The 21,655-nt window shown below is 42.5% G+C and overlaps 1 protein-coding gene and 1 pseudogene across 2 annotated transcripts; one reads left to right on the forward strand and one right to left on the reverse strand.

Annotated features, from left to right (window-relative positions):
* The first annotated feature begins 4,553 nt into the window (after window positions 1-4,553).
* On the forward strand, window positions 4,554-12,001 carry LOC308367712 (leukocyte elastase inhibitor-like; annotated as a pseudogene). Its single transcript has 7 exons — window positions 4,554-4,730; window positions 7,019-7,159; window positions 7,336-7,453; window positions 7,656-7,798; window positions 7,879-7,980; window positions 11,204-11,267; window positions 11,609-12,001. The product of its transcript is annotated as a leukocyte elastase inhibitor-like (transcript).
* A 3,053-nt stretch (window positions 12,002-15,054) lies between these two features.
* On the reverse strand, window positions 15,055-20,937 carry klhdc4 (kelch domain containing 4). The gene is made up of 12 exons (XM_080842958.1): window positions 20,751-20,937; window positions 20,563-20,654; window positions 20,387-20,465; window positions 19,756-19,854; window positions 18,825-18,961; window positions 18,618-18,707; window positions 17,662-17,824; window positions 17,139-17,217; window positions 16,602-16,816; window positions 16,040-16,451; window positions 15,620-15,754; window positions 15,055-15,312 (listed from the first exon to the last, which is right to left on the reverse strand). Exons 1-12 carry the CDS (start codon window positions 20,847-20,849, stop codon window positions 15,143-15,145), a joined length of 1,770 nt encoding a protein of 589 aa, XP_080699084.1. The 5' UTR covers window positions 20,850-20,937; the 3' UTR covers window positions 15,055-15,142.
* Window positions 20,938-21,655: the final 718 nt, after the last annotated feature.

Raw genomic sequence — 21,655 nt, forward strand, 5'->3', positions numbered from 1 at the left:
GTGTGTGTGTGTGTGTGTGTGTGTGTGTGTGTGTGTGTGTGTGTGTGTGAGTGAAAGTTGACAGTCTAGGGTTTTATACCTGACCAACAACAGTACTTCAGCAACACAAGGTTGTGTCCGAACACAGATTTGGACCCACCATGGAGTAATGCCAGATCAGATCCAAATAGGTTAGTTATCTGGGTAGGGTTGAGGTCTTGGGTTGCGCAGTAGAAGTCAGAGAAGTTCAGAGAGAGCAAAGGGGCTGATGGTGAATTGTGCTGTTAACTGGAGTGTGTGTGTGTGTGTGTGTGTGTGTGTGTGTGTATGTGTGTGAGGGGGTCTAGAGTTCAGTTCTGTTTTTATTGAAACCCTGGAGATATCCCATGGTCCTCTGCGCCTGCCGCATGCCCCAGCATGCCCGTTCTTTCTCTCGCCTCTGCTTTCTTTCTGTTTCCTTTCGTTTGTTTGGTCTTTCTTTCCTTTGGGGTTGATTTGTTCAATTATTTTTTGAGTTATGTGGAGAAAATAATGAAAGTGTTTGAAAGTAATACACTTGTTTTGTGTTTTATTTCCTAAAAACTCTTTCTCTCACACACACACACACACACACACACACACACACACACACACACACTCTCAAACATGAACACACGCACGCACACTCAAACACATACACACACACAGGCGTGCGCACTCAAACATGTACACTCACAGACAGAAAACATGTTTACACACACAGAAAAACTCTGCAGTCTGCACTACTTGTGAACGTGCACTTCTTGTGGTGGATTGATTAAATCTGGATCATCTGTGATATGACAATGATTGTCACAGATATGACAAAGTGTGCCTGCATCCTTTTTGGCACAAAACACCAAACACACAGCAAATCAAATTATAAACCAACACTGGAACTCAAATTCACTTAACTCTTTCCACAGACACCTACTGTCCTTTGAGTGACCTGTACAGTACAGATAACCCTTTCCCAAAGGTCTATGATTAAATAGTGTGTGGGAGACAAGAGCTGTTTTGCCTTGCACAATGTAATATGCGTTATGTGTGCACTACCATGCACAAATGGAACATGTGTATCACCAGTCAGCGACCTGTGCACGGGGGGGCGGACGGATGAATAGATTCGGTCAGAATGGAGCAGTCATGAGGAAACTCTTCTGGGTCCACCAAGAACTCGTCATTCACAAAGCACCGAAACTCACGTTATTCAAAGAGTGTGTAAATACCTGTGTGCATACCTGACGCTTTCTGCTCTTCTCCCATCATCCCACCTCCCTCCTTCGAAGGGGGTTTTCACTGACACTGACATGCTCTCTTGAGGGTTAGTCTCCAGTTTCTATAAAAGCTCCCTGAAACAATATTCATTAGTAATGCCCCGATACAAATATAATTACGTTGAATGAATGGACACAGAGCTGTATCAGAGTGTGTTTGTACGTCTGTGTGATAAAACGACACAGGTGAGTATAGGCTTGCTGTTGTTAAATTAAGTCACTTTTAAAGGGTAAAGACAGGCTGTCACAACACTTACAACATCTAACAACATCTAACAACACATAGTAGAGTAGAGTAACACACAGAACTAAGCACTCACAGTGAAGACAGTGATTTACACAACATACACACACACACACACACACACACACACACACACACACACACACACACACACACACACACACACGGTTGCTGACACGACGGATGACGAAGGCAGCATGTTCTCTTCGGGACGTCAGAGCAGTGCCCAAAAAAAGTCCCTTTAGTTATTTATAAACCTGCGATCAGACGGGAGATATGGAGCACGACAGAAGGAGGAGTGGGAGGAGGGATAGAGAAAGTGGGGGGAGGGGGAGGAAGTAAGCAGTATAACAGTAACCTCATCCATCTAAAATATATTATTCATCACCCCCTGCACTCTAACACACACACACACACAAACACACACTTGCGCGCACACACACACACACAGACACAGACACACACACACACACACACACACACACACACACACAGAGGAAAGTAGGTCACACAGGGATGTGTGTAACACTGATTGCTCTCTGGCTGTGAAGCTTCCCCTTGCTGCTTAGTTAAGTTCTTTTCAATTATGGAGGGAATACCCTGCCTCGACCCCAGCCCATGTCACGAGACATTAACCTGTCTCAGCAGGGGTGTGAATAGGGTGGCCAGGTGTCCGCCTCTGCATTGAACTGCACAACATTAGGATATGTTTGACTCATTCAAATGCTACACAGCCAAGCTTTTCTAAAACCTAGTTTTCATCCAGTAGCTAAGAAGACAGCAGTGAAGTCATCAAGGGGCTGTGAAGGCGTCAATCAAACTGTACAGACTTGGGGCTGGTGAACTCCCACATCACAAAACCAAAGTTTCAAAAAATGTTAAGTTAAGGTAAAACTACCAGGTAACATCCTGGACACATGCTTTGCCTTAGCACAGCTGCCTTTGATGGGTCTAAAATGACCAATAGATGATGGATGTCTATCAATAAAGACGTTACGTTGCAAAACTGTGCCTTTGAGCCTTTGAGATGACAAACAGCACTGTGCTCATCATTTCTTTCATATACCAAACGCTGTAACCTGTATATTTTGTGGCCTAACTGGTGTGCAGTGGACAAAGTGTCCACTCTGTATTTTACAAGCCAAAAGGCAGAATACAAATTACTTACTCAGTTAGATAAACATTATATCAAAGTTTGAGGTTATCATTCAGTGTTGGTATCAAATCCCACACAAACTTACTACTCATCCCACATTTGGTCGGTTTGCATCCGGTCACCCTAACAGTGAATAGCATTGTTGCCTAACAAACAAGTCAACAAGGGTTCAATTCCCAGTCAATGTATGTCGCTTCTGACAAAATATGTGTTTGAATAATATCACTTTTACCTTTCATCTATATATGTTGTCACAAATTGTCTGACTAAACATACAGCCTATACCCTGACCAAGATGCGTCATAGAGGAGCAACGACAGGAGGTCATTGGGACCTGGGAGGCTTGACCCAGCGAGGGTGTTCTGTTCTTTTGACCCTCTCCACTAACAAACAACATGTTCCCTAATGCTACGGAATGGGAATACATCATATAAAAAGAAATCTACGGAAAATGTATCCATGGCAACAGTAGATATATTAAGTTCTAAGTTAGTTCTACTGACTTTCTTAAGTGTTAAAGAGCTTTTCAATTGGGAATTATCTATGATTGCTACAATTTAGCCTTGGTTATGTGTGGTGCTGACAACTTTTTTTGGTGTATGGCCATTAGAATGGTACTGTCGGTGAGATGAAATACAGTTTTCATCGAAGGTAGAACCGCCAAAACTACTTATTTCCTGAAAACATACACCCTTGAGATGTCATTAAACATGAGTTAAGATAAGTCAAGCCTTCCTAGCCCTAATAGTAGAGACCTATATATATCAGTCATACACTTGATTTACATATAGTCTTGGACAACAAAGTGAAAGGAGGGTGGGACTTCTCTCAACACATCTGTAAAGGTTATCCCCTCAAGATGTTTTAATAGATTCTAGAGGGTGTATGCAGTTTTCCTTCAATGACACAGGCCAAAACGTACTAGTTGTTCATTTTGAATAGGAGGGCTACTTGAGGAATAGACAAAAAAAAATCTGCCTTGATTTTTTTAAGATTCCCATCCTCATAGGCACACGCAGGCCACTTTGGGCGAGCGCGCATGGAGGGCAACATCCGGCAGGGCTTTCATTGGCAGAACATCAGGAATGATGTGGACAACTGGGTAAAAAAAGGAGGCACACATTAATCGCAGCAGGATAAGTCATTCCAACACTTAATGACCAATGTTAAAGTTGGTCAGATTTTTGTTTCTGATTATTATTTATTGAAAAACTAATTAATATTTAGCTCTAGTATTTATCATTATAATAGGTTTAATTATTAGTTATTGCCTCATTTAAATTGTTTAAATAGTTTTACAACGAAATTTTCACAAGAACTCAAATAAATGCCCGTCAGATATCAAAACACATTTTGGGGGAATTGATGACAGAGAGAGTAATTTTGATTCTGAAATAATCATGAATGAAGAAAAAATGTGGCCCCAGCAGAAGGGGCACTTTTCTCATCCAGTGCAAAAGGGCAGGTGCTTGAGCACCACTAGGTCTATCTGTGCACGTGCCTGCCTGTCAGTGTACATTTTGTTGTGCGGTGCCCGGACATAAAGTTGAAGAACAACTGCGATAGCTTTGAGTTCACAGCCAAGTCCGCGATCCAAATTAAGTTCCAGACGTCCAAAGCGAGCTTTAAATAAACAGAATGTGTGATATCAAGGTATTTGATCGTATTTATCGCCGTAATTCCCTAGTAATGTTCGGTGTGACATGAAGATTCTATATCATTTACGTGAAAATACAAAACAGCTGATCGGAAGATCTCTGTTGCGTCAGAGTTCCGGCAAGCGAGAAGTTCCGGATGACAGCTGCTACTGACTCATATACATGATCTCTATAAATGTCTAGGCTATGACTCCTTTATCCCATTCCCTATAGGTCAGACAATGGAGGCACTGGCAGCAGCAAACGGGAACTTCTCTCTTGAACTTTTCAAAAAGATCACGGAGATCGAGAAGGCCAAGAACACCGGCAATGTGTTCTTCTCACCACTCAGCATCTCTTCTGCGTTGACCATGGTGTGTTTGGGGGCCAAGGGAAATACTGCAGCCCAAATTCATGAGGTGAGTTCCCAATGCACACAGCTCAGTGAAGCAATGGATAGCTTCACTCAGGGCAATTGCATTCAGTGCATGATGTAGGATGGGCAACTGGCACATGCGGCACGCCTCCTGATTTATTGCGGCCCGCCGATACATTTTCAAAAATCTAAAAAATGCTTCCTTCTTTTGACGGACTTTTACATCATTAAAATGCTCGTCTCGTGGTTTAGGGCACAGCTGTGACAGTTATCTAGCGATAGTAACATAGTAGCCTAACGCACATAGTGATACATACAGCCGCGGAAAAAATTAAGAGACCACTTCAAAATTATCAGTTTCTCTGGTTTTACTATTTATTGGTATGTGTTAAAGTTTCATTCTATAACCTACTGGCAACATTCCTACCAAATTTCCAATAAAAATATTGTCATTTAGATCATTTATTTGCAGATAAATGACAATTGGTCAAAATAGCAAAAAGATGCAGTGTCTTCAGATCTCGAATAATGCAAAGAAAACAAGCTCATATTCATTTTTAAACTACACAATACTAATGCTTTAACTTAGGAAGAGTTCAGAAATCAATATTTGGTGGAATAACCTTGATTTAAAATCACAACTTTCATGTGTCTTGGCATGCTCTCCACCAGTCTTTCACATTGCCGTTGGGTGACTTTATGCTACTCCTGGCGCAAGAATTCAAGCAGCTCGGCTTCTTTTCATGGCTTGTGACCATCCATCTTCCTCTTGATCACATTTCAGAGGTTTTTTATGGGATTCAGGTCCTGAAATTGGGCTGGCCATGACAGGGTCCTGATCTAGTGGTACTCCATCCACACCTTTACTGGCCTGGCTGTGTGGCATGGAGCATTGCCCTGCTGGAAAAACACTTCTCAGAGTTGGGGAACATTGTCAGAGCAAAAGGAAGCAAGTTTTTCTTCCGGGACAACGTTGTACTTTGCCTGGCTGAGGTTTGTAAAAGACCATAAAGATTGAACCAAAGCGGACTGGAGGGTCTTCTAGTTCGTCTTCTCTGATGAGTCCAATTTCACAGTAGGTGCAAGACTCTGTGGCTTGTAGGCCTCTCCAGGTCTCCGTCTAACCATCAGACGACCATGTGTTGGGCAAAGCTGAAAATTGGACTCATCAGAGAAGACGATTTTAAATCAAGGTTATTCCACCAAATATTGATTTCTGAACTCTTCCTAAGTTAAAGCATTAGTATTGTGTAGTTTAAAAATGAATATGAGCTTGTTTTCTTTGCATTATTCGAGATCTGAAGACACTGCATCTTTTTTGCTATTTTGACCAATTGTCATTTTTCTGCAAATAAATTATCTAAATGACAATATTTTTATTTGAAATTTGGTAGGAATGCTGCCAGTAGGTTATAGAATAAAACAAAAATGTACATTTTACTTTAACACATACCAATAAATAGTAAAACCAGATAAACTGATAATTTTGAAGTGGTCTCTTAATTTTTTCCGCGGCTATATCTCCACACACCATGCTAACATAGCCCAAAAAGGCACCAAAAAGGTTTCCAAAGGCACCGAGCTATGCAAGCACAAGGTACATACTTTGAATCGTCAGTCAGAGAAACAGACTCAGCTTTTTCGTAAAGTACTCTGAAAGTACTCTGAATATTGCTCGAGCAAAAAAGTCAGTCGTAGTAGCCTACGTCCATAACGTAGCATCAACAAGCGGACCGGGAGTACTCTGGTTCTGAGGAAGTGAGAGGTGAATGTTACCTCAGCCTATAGGCCTACTTATAGTCAATGAAGATAACCCGTATACAGAAGTCACGTTTTAAAAAATATTTTATTAAACGGAAACAATTGGATAGTGTGTTTTGCTTTTAACTGAGCAAAATTATGCTGGCAGCCATGAATGCGTTGGAAAGAAGCTTAAATGCGTCCTTTCCTTATCTCCTTTACTATATGATACGATACACTGAAGCATCCTTTATGAATGGAAAATTGATAGTATCGCCTCACAATTCCTTGCGACAGCAACAACAACCGATCAACGTGACCCAGGTCAATAACATCCACCTTCGCATAATGAATTGCCTAGTATATGTGCAGCGTGATTCTGTTTGCACGGTTGTCTTTGCCAAAGTCCTTATGAATTGTAGCCTACTTCACATCTTTACTTGACCTCATGACGTTTTCAAAGAAAACTCAAAATAAATGCCTACAGACTATAGAAAGGACCATACGACCTTTAGTTTATCCGACCCATTGTTTTATCGGCACAATATAACTGAACACTTATCAATAATTCGTTTATCATTTTCTCTGAAGACCCTGAACCTTAACAACGTTGAGGGTGATGTCCATGTTGGCTTCAACCAGCTTTTCGCTGAACTTAACAAAGACGGAGCCCCATATGCACTGAGTCTGGCCAATCGCCTGTATGGAGAGAAGACCTGCCAGTTTGTTGAGGTAAGACCATCTGAGACAGCACAGTCACTGGCATGTGGCATGAAATGTATCATTGATCAATTATTTTCCATGCGAGTAAAGGAATCGGGGTGTGTAAGAGCCAGAAAATGATGGCCTCTATGGTTCTGACCTGACTTTGATCAAGCCCTTGTTTTTTTTTTTCTCCCATTCTTCAGAAATTCCTTGCTGACACTAAGACATACTACCTTGCTGAGTTGGAGGCTGTTAACTTCATCTCAAATGCAGAGGCGGCCCGATTAAAAATCAACAAATGGGTGAAAGAAAAGACACAAGGTAATCATCAATCAGTAGAAACCCACACAGCATAACCTTACAACCTATACAAAACACCTTTTTTTGAAACCTTCCTGTCACTGCCGTCAAAATAAAACAGCTCCTCTTATCCGTCTAATGATTTATTTGTGATTCAATTTCTCTGTAATTATTTGTCTTTCAATTTATCTGTTCTTGATATGTTGATCCATCTATATTGTAGACAAAATTAAGGATTTGTTGGCTAAAGGGAATTGTGATGATGACACAAGACTTGTGCTGGTAAACGCCATCTACTTCAAAGGCAACTGGGAGAGGAAGTTCAAGAGTGGCGACACCACTCAAGTTAAATTTAAGATCAACAAGGTAATGGTTGTCAAAAACAGTTGATAATGAACTCCCCTCACATGTGCTTGTGTGTTTTAACTCATTGTGTCTGTTTGCAGAATAAAAGTAAGCCTGTGCAAATGATGCGTCAGAAGGCTGTGTTCCCCTTTACCTACGTCCCTGATGTCGACTGCCAGATTCTGGAACTCCCCTACTAGGCCGTAAGGTGAACACGGTTTTCGTTTCAGCCCGTTCCACTCACTGGCATCTACACAATCTTTAGCTTATAAAAAAGAACGAGTCGTGGTTAGTTACCAAAAAAAAGTTCGTCGCTGATTTTCCAGTCGATTGTCTATATGGCTTTGTTTCATGCAGAACTAGAGACTTCAGAGCGTAAAAAGATTTTTGTCGGGAGCCGTGCCACGGTTCGACACGTGATCATGCTACACCAATGAGAAGGCTGCATTTGTCAACAGAATGGAAAAATGGCGGCTCCCGTGTGGTTAGAAACATCGTTAAAGATAGAGGAAAACATCCGAACATCCTCAAAAGTGGGCTAAATTAATTCTAATTAGTGCTGTATAGATAGCCGCGTCCAAGAATAACAATGAGGCAAATATACGATAATGTTATTTTTATGTTGTCATTGACATCAAGTTTAACATACATGGGAATACCCATTACTGTGGATCTTACATGGACTGTGAACACCCACCGAAGAAATCAAGGCAAAGACTGTACTTCCTACATCAGCTGAGGAAGTTCAGCACCATCAGCTGTGTGTCCTGACAGCATCACTTGGTATGGGAACTGTACAGCCTGTGACTGCAGCACCGAATCATCAGAGCATCTCTCCATATTCTGCAGGAGACCTACAAGAAAAGACCTACCTACCAGCGCCCAAGGTATTGTAAAGGATTCCTAACATCCTGACCATGGACTTTTCAAAACACTGAGGTCAGGCAAACGTCTCTGCTGCTACAAGACCAGAACAGAGAGACTGAGGAGGAGCTTCTTTCCTCAAGCATTCCTTATCCTGAACACACACAATGACTATAAAACATCAATTACACCTTTTTTCACACACTGCTCTTTAAACTCCCTCTTGCTATTTATGAAAAATATTTCTTGATCTTTCTTTCTTCACACTCGCACAGAAAAAATAGTAGTATTTTTATGTATGTGACAAATAAACCTCCATGTATCAATAAAAGGCAGTAATTGTAAATACCAATGACCATCTGTTTGTTCATTCATTCATTTATTCTTCCACAAATGAAAACAACACTAATGAACCATAAAAACACTCTTTATGAAACATGAAATATGATATATAAAACTGTACAAAACTGAATAAGAAATAACAGATTAGGGACACTCAGTCCTCACTGTTAGTGTCAGTGTCAGGACAGTTATCTTCCAGTTCCTACAGCAACGACATAGGTCAACTATGCAACACAATCCTGCAGAAAAACATCTGTCTGTCTCACAGGCACCTTTGCAGCCACAGTGTATCACATGCAAAACACTGTCAGGGGCCGGATTTCTAGTCATCCAGGTGACGTGCAAGTTCCCATTCTCTATTTGCCAACCATATCCAGCAGGTGATGGAGCACTTATATTATGTTTGACACAGGACCTCATTATTGCAGCCTGGTAGTTTGCCCTTTTGCAGTGCTGATGGAGGGCATCAGTGGTAGGGGGAATGGATAATTCTGGCAAGGCTGATGATGTCATACAGAAAGCCTTGAACCTAGCTTTATTTACATTATCAGCTGCCGACTGATCATATAAGTGGCATACATACTGGCAAAGAAATGCAAATGTTGACTGCTCCAAGTTTAAGTTAGTACCTAAACTTTTAAAAGCCTTTAGGTACTCATCTTTCTCACATGCAACAGAAAATGTCTTTTTTTTCTCCTTTGCCATTAAAGGCACTTGTGGAGTCACACCCAGAAAATGTTTGAATTCCGATCAAGGCTGAAAACACACTGGTTCCAAGAGCTGATGACACCTTGGTAATGTCAATGATACATGTCCTGTTGCCAGTCCCTGTAAAAAAACATATATGTGCATGGCAAATCTGTCTGCACACTTACAGCAATGACTGCCACATCTGTAGATGCCAGACAGTGTAGCGGGTTGAAACGGAAACAGGGTTCACCCTACAGCCTATATGAGGATGTGCATGTGTGTGAGTGTGAGTGTGCACACACTGGGCACCTTCACGAGGCTTCTCTCCAGTCTTCTCTTCCACACACACACACACACACAAACAGAGTTGAAGACCTTGTAAATGTTTTCCCACATAGTATGTTTTTGCATATGAAAATGCCAGTGAAAATGCCTTTACATATTGTAAACATATAAAAGGTCAGGCACATTTATGTGGACCTTCCCTGCCATGTACTATCAGGTGATGTTTTAAAGACCCAGCTTGTTTAGAAGTTTTTCCACATTGGCATGAGTATCAACATATGCATTTGAGAAGGGCAAACTTCAAACTTCAGAATTCAAGCATTTACATGGCTTTTCTTCACTGTGCAACCGCTGACATTTCAGACTTGATGTCCTAGTGTAGTGTTTCTCAACCACTGGGCCGTTGCACTTATCCGTATTACTACTGTATTGTGTGCTGTGTCTTACTGATATAATGTATTTAACCCTTATTTAATGTTAATCACAATTACAAACGAGGGTCTGACAGGGCTTACAATTAGGTGTGAGTGCTCCAGATCAATGAGGAAAAGTCAACCCCCTCCCTGGATTTCTAAAGTTGGGATGATTATTGTATTTCTGTGATGACTTCTTACAATGTTGCATGGAATTGTTTGTGTATCATCTAAGCCTATGATTTCTCATAGTTAAGATCACCTTAGCTGACGTAGGAAGTACAGTCTTTGCCTTGATTTCTTCGGTGTGCTGGGTGTTCACAGTCCATAAGATCGTCAGTAATGTGTATGCCCATGTATGTCAAACTTGATCTAAATGACTTAACATAAAAATAACATTATCGTATATTTGCCTCATTGTTCTTCTTGGACGCGGCTATGTATACAGCACTAATTAGAATTAATTTAGCCCAATTTTGAGGATGTTCAAGTGTTTTCCTCTATCTTTAACGATGTTTCTAACCGCACGGGAGCCGCCATTTTTCCATTCTGTTGTCAAAAAGCAGCCTTCTCATTGGTGTAGCATGATCACGTGTCGAACCGTGGCACGGCTCCCGACAAAAATCTTATTACGCTCTGAAGTCTCTAGTTCTGCATAAAACAAAGCCATATAGACAATCGACTGGAAAATCAGCGACGAACTTTTTTTTGGTAACTAACCACGACTCGTGCTTTTTTATAAGCTAAAGATTGTGTAGATGCCAGTGAGTGGAACGGGATTCATTTTCTAAAGCACTTTTCGTGCTTCACCTTGCGGCCTATACGTGGGGAGAGACATGAGCATGCTCATTATGCTCCCAAATGAGATGGAGGGCAACACCACTGGACTGGAGAAGGTAAAACAGTGACGTGCACGCTAATGTTAGATGGGTTGGTACAAAGTATCTAACATAGAACTGAATGAAAAAAATACAACATTAGATATGAATGAAATGTCTCTTACCTATTATCAGCCTTACCTAACCTATTAAGAGGTTATAGCTTATGTACGTTAGTGTATTTGTCAACTACAAACTAATGTTTTAATGTTCAAACTTGAAAAAGAAAGGATAAAGTCCTTTTCGTCAGCTGTGTTAGCTTTGTAGCAGAGGGTCCAACCTGGATCATTAGAGATTCAGACATTCAGAAACCCAGTCATTGCTCTGATTTATAACCTCTCTCTTTGCCACTCCCTAAGCTGGAGCAGATGCTCACGTATGACAAACTTGTGGAATGGACCAGGCCTGACAAGATGCACACTCTGGAGGTCAAGGTGGGTCTCCCTAAGTTCAAGCTGCAAGAGACCTATAGGCTTGAGGAGATCCTTCCCAACATGGGCATGGTGGATGCCTTTTCATATGGGAAGTGTGACTTTTCTGGCATGTCCTGCGACCCTCTGGTTCTGTCCAAGGTCGTGCATAAGTCCTTTGTGAAAGTGAACGAGGAGGGCACTGAGGCAGCCGCAGCAACAACTGTTGCGGTGTCCAACAGCCGTGCAATTAGGTTCATGGCGGACCACCCCTTCCTCTTCTTCATCCGACACAACCCCTCACAGAGCATCCTCTTTTATGGCCGTTACAGCTCCCCATAAGGTGAGGCTAACTTGAGTCATACTGCAAAGCCTGGAGGAAGTCTGCAGTGGTGAAGAAGTCTACATAGAAAAGATGTCTCAGGAATGTCTGAAGAGATCCTGTGTCTGACTACCTACCTGTCACCTAAAGTCTTACTATATAATTGAATTTTTCTTCTCATTGGAAAATAGTCTTATACTGGATGCTTTAAGAATTTTACTCTAACTAACTGTATTATCCTGGGAGAGACAGTTGTAACAAGAGCACTTCTGGAAGCCAAAGACATTTTGAAAATCTGTTTGTGGTTATTGACTTGTAATAGCATGTCACATGTCAAATAAATCTACTCACAGTATAGTGCAATGTCTCAGTATTTGTGCTTTAAAGCAGCACAACGGATCAATAGCTATTCGCTAACAGTATGCTAGCAGCTAAAACTAACGAAATCTCTTGAAATGTGCTGACTTTGACATTATGACAAACTAGTTACTCAACGACTGTCCTTACACAGTCAAACATCAAGCAAGTGCAACACAAGACAAAGCAAGACGGCAAATAAGCTACATACTAGTTCGGCAGACAGTAAACAAGTCAGGCTGCCACAGGCAAAACTACAGAACGAAGTTATATACCCTGGTATGGCAATGGCACAGAGGCGATTCTCCACATTAAAAGTCATTGTAGCTGTTTTTTTAAAGGTAAAACTGCGTATCCTAACCCTAATCCTGAAGTATAATTGTTGCATAGTGTTACTTTAAGGGTAAAAAAACTAATTATGTTTTTAAACAAATTAGCTCATAAAGCCTCAGCACTAGAGACACTTGACTGGCAGGTACAGTCCAGCAACAGTACAGTCCTCACACGCTAATAGAATAAGTCAGATGCAGAGAGAATAATTGCAAGACACTGCTTATTTAGACAAACAAATAAAAACCTGAGAAGTGTCCCTGAAGTTCACCAGTGCTGGTTAGGTCAAACTTTTGCTTCTGAGGTGACCACGTGGTTAAGCCTGTCTAGTTCTGATTGCAGCTGACCTTGTAATGTCTAACATTAGGGCCCTCCTTTAAGGTAGTCCCATGAGGGGTGAGAGATCAGGTGTTTCCATATAATTGTTTTCTTTGCCAGTTTCACTTTTTTTAAGGGCTATATAGATTTTCTTACTGCGGTATTTGAAAAATGCCACCTTCTGATTTGTGGTAACATCGCAACTAACCTCCCGGTGTCTAATTATCTATGCCAAGGCGGTTCTGTTTTGGTTGAGGTTTGTTTGTAAGCAAGATTGAGCAAAAACTATCGACCCGTTTTTGATTCAATTTGGCTAGAAAGTGTAGCATGGGCCAAGGACGAAAACATTGTAATTTCAGAGCAAATCTGTTAACGTTGCTATGATGTCCCTGGGTATTAGATAAGCAGGAAGGGTTTGTACCTACAAACATAGTGACCTATCATTCTCATCCAATTTTTCTTGCATACTTGGCAGTGGCGTGCACAGACATTTTGGGGGGCAGGTGCTCAGGGGGGAAGGGAAGGGCACTTTTTAGCGCACGCGGACACCTTATTATAAACAAGTTACACGCATGTTGAATGAAATTTTACTTTTATTTGTATCATTCTCTAAACGTGAGTTTCCTATAGAAAAATGTGTAGCCTAATAAGCCTATGGTCGTCCTTGCGTTATCTGTCATTGGGCTATACAGCGTAAAACTTCATCAGGTGACCAGTCGGCTAAAAATGCTTAGTTGTTTGTTGCTGTATGAGACATTTTACTGCACAACAAAATGATTAGGCTACACGTTGGGCTTAGAGGGAAAACTATACGATTTTACTTGATCTGTATGTTACCTGGCTGGTGGGAACACGGGAGAACATGCCTGTCTGCGACCGTGCCTGCTATGCTGGAGACGCTTCTGTTTACTGAAGCGCATGTGGTGCCTGGCGCGTGCCTGCGCGAGTGCACGTGACAAAGGAAGAGAATTGAGTCTGGTCTGTGCAAGGGGGACGTGGCTCATTTTTGGGCATTGTTTCAGTCGTTTTTAATCGCTTAGGTTTTTAAAAGATCATTTCAAAACCGGCCTCAGTAAAATGTTAATAATATAAAAATAAAAAAAAGTTTCAAAAGGGCATTTTCGTTGATAAAGGGCAAAAGTCCTGGTGCGTTAGCACCACCTAGTGTCTATGTGTGCACGCCACTGATACTTGGTGGATTTATGCACGTTGACTAGATTGGGACATTGTTAACAGACATAAATTGAAACAACGTTGAAAGCTTATAGCTATTGCAGTGAGGTTATCAAGGTATGTAGATAGAGTTGGCATTACTAAAGCTTAGTAGTAACTGCAAATTAATCTTGCAAAACCGTCGAGACAAACATCCCATCTATCAGGAGGGCCGGTCATGATTATTCAATTTCTTCCTTTTTCTGTATATGAACCCTTTATAACATGTATATATAAATATATATACAGTATATACGTATATGCAGAATCTCTGCAGGCTTCTTTGGTCAACTATCCTTAAAATATGTATGGCTGCTTTCTGATGTATCTTAAACATCAATTAACGGCAGTGTCAGCGTTTAACGTGTTTCAATTTTAGAAAAAGAATGACCATTTCTTTTAGCCACTTTTATTTTGTCAAAAATTGCTTGTCCAGTTCCACACAGACTTCATGGTCCATGCCAGGTGTTATTTGCAACTTCAGTCCAGCATGGGATGCACTTAACCTCACTAAACCTTGTTCAGGACATTGTAGTCCAAAGAGAATTCACCGGAATTTAAACTGTGTCAGAATGCTGCTTTAAAGGTTCTCTATTCTCTTGACGAGAGTTAAATCCTGTGGAGGAAACTATGTCTGGACTCCTGTGCTTTTAAAACCTACTTCAGTCTTCAGGAGTTGAACTCATCACCATGAAGAGAGTGAATAATGGGCTATGATTGACTATGAAGGGGTTTGTGTTTGAGGGAGAGGCATGTGAGTGTACAAACAGCAGGTACAAGTAGAGGCTGATGTAAATTCTTTAATACACCAACCATCTGCAGGTACAAATGACTGGCGCGCAGCCACACACACACACACACACACACACACACACGCAAACCATACAAAATCCACATACTTGGCAATCATAGAATACACACACACACAGTCCAGGTCACACTCCTCAATGCTCCTCATAGAACACTTTGGCCATGGCTACACCCACTTTCTGCACCTTCTTGTCCTTGGCCTCTGGTCCCATGTTGGCACGTGCCTGCTTCACCCAGTACGATTCTGTCCGACACTGGTACTCCTCCAGAGACTCACCAGCCTGCACACACGGGTGATCACCCTCTGCAACACACACAAAACACAAATACTCAAAACTTCAGAAGTGCTCCTGACAGATGCACAGCTCATCAACTGTTACTAACACACACACACACACACACACACACACACACACACACACACACACACACACACACACACACACACACACACACACACACACACACACACACACACACACACACACACACACACACACACACACACACAACAGAACTGTTTCTGAGACACACACACACAAAATGGGGGAACTACAAGGGACACACGCAACAAACTACAGAAACAGTATGACATAAAAATAAGTGTTTACCTTCTTCACCCTCAGTCTCATCTTCCTCACTCTCCTCCTCACTCTCTCCCCCTCTGGCCTCTTCATCTCCATCATCATCATCATCATCATCATCACCTTCTTCATCAGACCAGTCATCCAGCCATTCCTGAGCCTCTGTAGAACAAAAACAGTATCAGTTTACAAATCAACACACACAATCTGTATTTCTATTATTACTGATACTACTGCTGTTTGAAAACTAGAAGTCTGAAAATAAGTTCTACAACGAAAAGGATAACAACACGTGTTATGATTTTTTTTACTGTCGGAGTACGTCATGTTAAAAACGTTGGTAGAGAATAAAATGCCTGCAGGCCTAATGAAATACATTTCTTAACCGAAAGACAATTTCTTGAAGTACTTTGCAGGCCTCAGACACACAGACACACATGTACTCACTCGGATCGATCTCCTGCAGAACGTCCCATTTATCCATCTTGTGGAGGTCCAGGCTATAGAGGTCGCTGAGCGTCACCTGTCGGTCTCCCACCTCAAACATGCCCCCATACAGGAAGAGACGCCCCCCCTTCACAGACACCATGGCATTGGAGCGTCCGCAGGGCTCCACCAGTGCAGCTGCTTCCGCCCCCTCTTCCTCTCCATCCTCTTCCTCTTCGTCACTCTCAGGCTCGGCCCTCGCCACAGGCACCACCTCACGGATGGTCATCACTGTGCCGTCCTCGGCGACGATCTCCTTGACTATCTCAGTTGGTGCCTGCGGGGACATGTTCTCTTCCGTATTGTCCTCCGTGTGATCCCCCTCTTCTCCTTTCTTCCCCCGCCTCCGTTTCTTTCGTTCTGACTTGGTGCCCTGCAGGTGTGCATAAAGACTTTTTAACTGTGCGTGCGTGCATGTGTGTGTGTGTGTGTGTTTATACAAGAAAAACACACAAGTGATACTTACCTCACACACAAGTAAAGGCTGGATAACATGACCAGTCACACACACTCATACACACACCTTTAATTGGGCGGGGTACCAGCGGTTCTTGGTGACGTCATAAAGGTAGATGTCACTGTAAAACTCTCCCTCGAGCGTCTCCTCATCCTCATCATCGCACACTCCCCCGAACATCAGGGCCCGGCCCGCCACGCCTACACACACTCCCCCGGAGAAGCCGGAACGTGGGGGCGGCTTCACCCCTGCAGGGCTCACGCGGGACCACGCCCACTTCTCTACAGCAGACAGAAGAGGATCAGTTATTTTACAGCAACAGCTATGACATGATCACACAAGGCACCACGACACAGGATACTACCAACCTATGCATGCATATGTACTACTCCAGAAGCACCAGAAGTCTAAACAAATACAGTTTATAACTATATTCTTTCACACATTCAAAAAAATTGACACACACACACACGCACGCACGCACACACACACACACACACACAGATGTGTACGCATTCCTTTACACTTGCATGGATTCATACACATCGTTTTATTCATGCAAATAATTCATGTTGTTGATGTGGTTTGTGACATAAGATGTACCCTGGTCGTCTTTGCCTTCTCTTTTGAGCAGAAACATGTCTGCATGAATGGTGCCCTTGTCCACGTCCTTCTTGGCCCTCTGTTAGGGGAAGGAAGAACACACCTTCTCATTAATCCGTCATAAAAATTATGAATGGACTATAATCTGTGGAGGATCTACCACAAACTCACGATGGAGACTAGCATCGTGCACACTCCATGTATAGAATTCAAATCTACAGCCAAGGGGGACAGATAGTGATTCAGTTGAGTGTCATGATGTTTCACAGACTCTCCTATCAGACTTCAAGAATCAATCTATCAGTATTTGATCATTAGTAATTTAAAGGTAAAATGTGCACTTCTAATGCAATACATGTTTTGTAAACTGCAGTGAATTCCTCCTCACAGCCCTCTAGCTGCCCATGCCGTGTGTGCACTCAAATAAACTCCAGTGTCCGTACACAGTACTGCCTCTGTACGCAACCTATAATACCTGAAAACAAACACACACACAAACACACACACACACACACACACTCACAGATTTGGAGTAACCTCCATAGATGATGACTCCTGAATGGTCTGGAGTGGGGCTCATCAGGCAGGCTGAGCGGGGGCAGGGGCCCGAGCCGGAGGGGGTCAGACGACTCCAGCTGAACAAGTCCAGACTGAAGCAGTGGACGTCATTGTAATAGATATAGTCCCTGTGGGAGACACACACACACACACACACACACACAGGATTTACGTTTATTATCAGATTTTCGACCTCTAACCTAGAAATGTCGAAGGACAATGGTTTTTGAAGTCCACTACAGTCCAGTCTCAAATAAATAGAGTGACATCTTGTGAGATTAGTCCATTTTTGACAGGGGTTTGCTTAGGGGCATAATGTGCCATTCATATCACTGTATTTTGTGTTCAGGGCTTCACATAGTGTGCCTTAATGTATGTGCCTTTCACATAGTCTGCCTTAATTTAAAAGGTTGTGTACATTTGAATACAAAAGGTGCACAAATCACTTTACTTTGTGCATGCTCACCACTCTGATATTAAATTGAAAAAGGACTTTCCCAAGTAAGGTGCGCCAGGTGCCAGAGGTGAGTGTGTTGTACGTACCAGTGTGACTGTCATAAGTGCCAGTGTGACTGTCATAAGTGCCAATGTCAATGTCATAAGTGCCACGGTCAATGTCATAAGTGCCGGGGTCAATGTCATAAGTGCCAGTGTCAATGTCGGGTGTGCCACTGTCATAAGTGCCAGTGTCAGGTGTGCCTGTGATATAAGAGCCAGTGTCACAAGTGCCAGTGTCACAAGTGCCAGTGTCAGGTGTGCCTGTGATATAAGAGCCAGTGTCACAAGTGCCAGTGTCACAAGTGCCAGTGGCTGGTGTGCCTGTTGCAGGTGTGCCTGTTGCAGGTGTGCCAGTGGCAGGTGTGCCAGTGTCATAAGTGCCAGTGGCTGGTGTGCCAGTGGCAGGTGTTTCAGTGCCCACACCTGCTCTCATGGAAGCCTCCAAACAGCAGCAGCTGCCTCTTACACAGGACCATCCTATGTCCACTGCGTCCTGAAGGAGCACCTGGAGCTCTATGCAACAACACACACATTCAAAATATGTACACAAACATAGTGCACACATAATTAACACACCATCATGTAAACATGTATATGCACATAAGGGCAAATATGTGCAGTGCGTCTTACTTGATCTGTTCCCATTTGAGGGGGTTGAGGTGCAACACCCACAGGTCCTTGTAGTGGTAAAACTGCTCTCCATCAGGGGACGCAAACTCCCCACCAAACAGCCACAGCTGACCCCCTCCCTGGGCTACCACCACTGCCTGTCAGAGGAAACCCAACTCAACATAAGCATGAAACTCATGCTGCACCGAGAAGCAAGAAGAAATTCTCTGACACAGGACTGATAAGTACAGTTATTACAGCAACAAATTACTTAATGTAACAACCAGAACAACAAGAGGAGTTGATTGCACATTTCCAGAGTAATAGGGTCACATTTATCAATCTATCCAGTGGCCAAACTCAATGCTTGGCTTCACCATGTCTGGCCAACAACTGCAATGGGAATCCTGCCCTCTGGTGGTCACAAAGAAGCCACTGCAGCAATGGCCCCACATTTCTCTGGATCTCTGTATGCTTTGAACTGTGAGAGTTCGGCACACCCCAACTAAGCCCGTGACGCACTGTGGTATGAGAAGAGAAACAGCTATAGAATTTTAAACACAGGGCTGAGGCTTGTCAACATCACATGCACACAACACACAAACACTCAGTCACAGCAAACACACTCAAATTCACTTCAACACAATGAAATGCTCTGTGCTGAGGGTACGAATCAACCTTTTGAAACATTTGTAATTAAATGTTTTGAAGTTCATTTTGGAGACTTTGCTCAGTTCCTTACAATGGCACCATTCAGTAGCTCCATCTTCATGATCACTGTTGGATCAATGTGGAACATTCAAACTCACTTGAAACTGTAAGCATTCCCAAACACATTTAAAGGAACATTCCCAAAGACATTTAAAGGAATCACATGATTATGCTGCTCAGGTCCAGGTATGATTCAATCACCTGAGAAGTCCTGGTGTATTTGATGGACATAAAGCAGTACCTGGTGAGCACAACGGGGAGGAGGGGGATTGGGGACGTCCACCTTCACCCAGGTGTTCTTCTTGGTGTTGTAGAAGAACAAGTCGTTGTACAGGTAAGTCTGAAGATAAGAGGACATTCAGCTTGACTTGATGCCGTATGACAGAAACTATGTACAAGATGTGATGTACAGGATCGTTCCCCTAAGTGTTGATACAAAAGTGATTGTATATAGAAAAAAAGGAGCCAAGTTCATGCTACATTCATTACAATCTTGTCATGGTCATAAAATAGGTAATATTGACAAAATTACCACTTTTATAAAGAACAGCATTTTATGGTTTGAAAATGGTTCAACATACCAGCTACTGCTTAAAATCATCCTCAATTTTGAAAGGCCAATGCTGACGCTATCGACCCTTTGGGATTTCTCTACGCCATGAAATGGGTGGCTCACGTCACCCAGCCCATGCCTGTGAGTCTCCTTTTAATTTATTTGCTAATCAAGACTCATTATTCACTGGGGTTCAAAATGAGTTAGGCTCAGAGCTGGGAGTGGACCTACTTTTCAATGTCACGCTGCTCTAGCTTGACCTGTATGAAAATGTGAGGCAACATGCAAAACCTGCAGGAGAAACTCTTAGCATGCTCACTTTCTTTCCATTAAAAAACTCTCCTCCAAACAGGATTAGCTCGTCTCTCTCGGGATGCGCAGAAAAGGAGGCGTTGAGCCTGCGGACACAGGGAGCAAGGAAGCAGGCGCATCATTGTTAGGTTATCAGAGAGTGGCGACATTCTACCGGCATGTGACAGCCCTGCAGTCACTCACCTGGCCGAAGGCGGGGGACAGGTGGTCTCCATGACCTGCGTCTTCTTTGAATCCAACTGCTGAAACTCCGCTATTAGTGCCTCGAGATCCTCCTATTATGCAGGACACAGAGATACATTTTTTTTTAACGTATCTCGATACATTTTTTTTACGTATCTAGCTAAGAGTTGCTAACGGAATCAAGTTACCTCCTCCCTTTTCGACCGTTTGGAGACCTTTTTCTCCATTTTGGCGGCCGTCTTCTCCGCTCCTTTGACTTTCTTTTCTTTTTTGCTTTTTTTCACCATTTTTATATTTCAAAAGACTCAAATTACTGATAAGTGTAGGTAAGTTTGCTTTACATTCCAAATTCAGCTACTGAAACACATGGGGCTCTACAGCAGCAGTAAACGCCATGCTCATCCGGCAACAACATCCTGCTGGAGGGTCGTGCATTCTAGCGCCATCAAATGGACGGGAGTGCTGGATGCAAGGCCATGTGAGGAAAGATTATTTCTGCTGTCTTTTAGAAGTTCTTCATGTTGCTATAAATAACAAGTAACCTTCCTGAATTGACTGAGAGCAGGCCATTTTAAAAAAACTACATTGCAGTAAATTGCTCTTGTAATAGTTGCACCTGTAGAAGTTGTATAAAATGATGTCAACATTAGTTGTGAAGCAATTTGTAAACTCACAATCACAGTACAGATATGTTAAGGAGGCCTAGAGGGACAGAGTCAGATCCCCTTCTGCTTCTTGGTGCGGAGCGGACTTAAATGAGCATTAAGTAGAAATTACCGTTAAATACAGAGTGCTTGAGGAGGGTGCGATTGATTGTGTGTGAAATTTAATAGAACACAAACTTTTGACAGATGAACAAATTCCAAATCAAAAGAGATTCATCCAACAGTATTTGTATCAGTTCTCCCCCCTCTTCACATTATATGTTTTTGTTGCATGCTATCATTGAGACCGAACTCAAAAGAATGTGTCGAACGCCAAATGCATGAGTTGGCAACTCTATCGGTGGGTTGGCGTGTGTGCCTCTACATGCTACATGACACATTCCAGGGGCGTTTGTCATGCACTCTTCAGCTGCATGTGCCCCCAAATC

Source organism: Sprattus sprattus (genome assembly GCF_963457725.1).
Source record: "Sprattus sprattus genome assembly, chromosome: 7".
In the NCBI taxonomy this organism is placed as follows: Eukaryota; Metazoa; Chordata; class Actinopteri; order Clupeiformes; family Clupeidae; genus Sprattus; species Sprattus sprattus.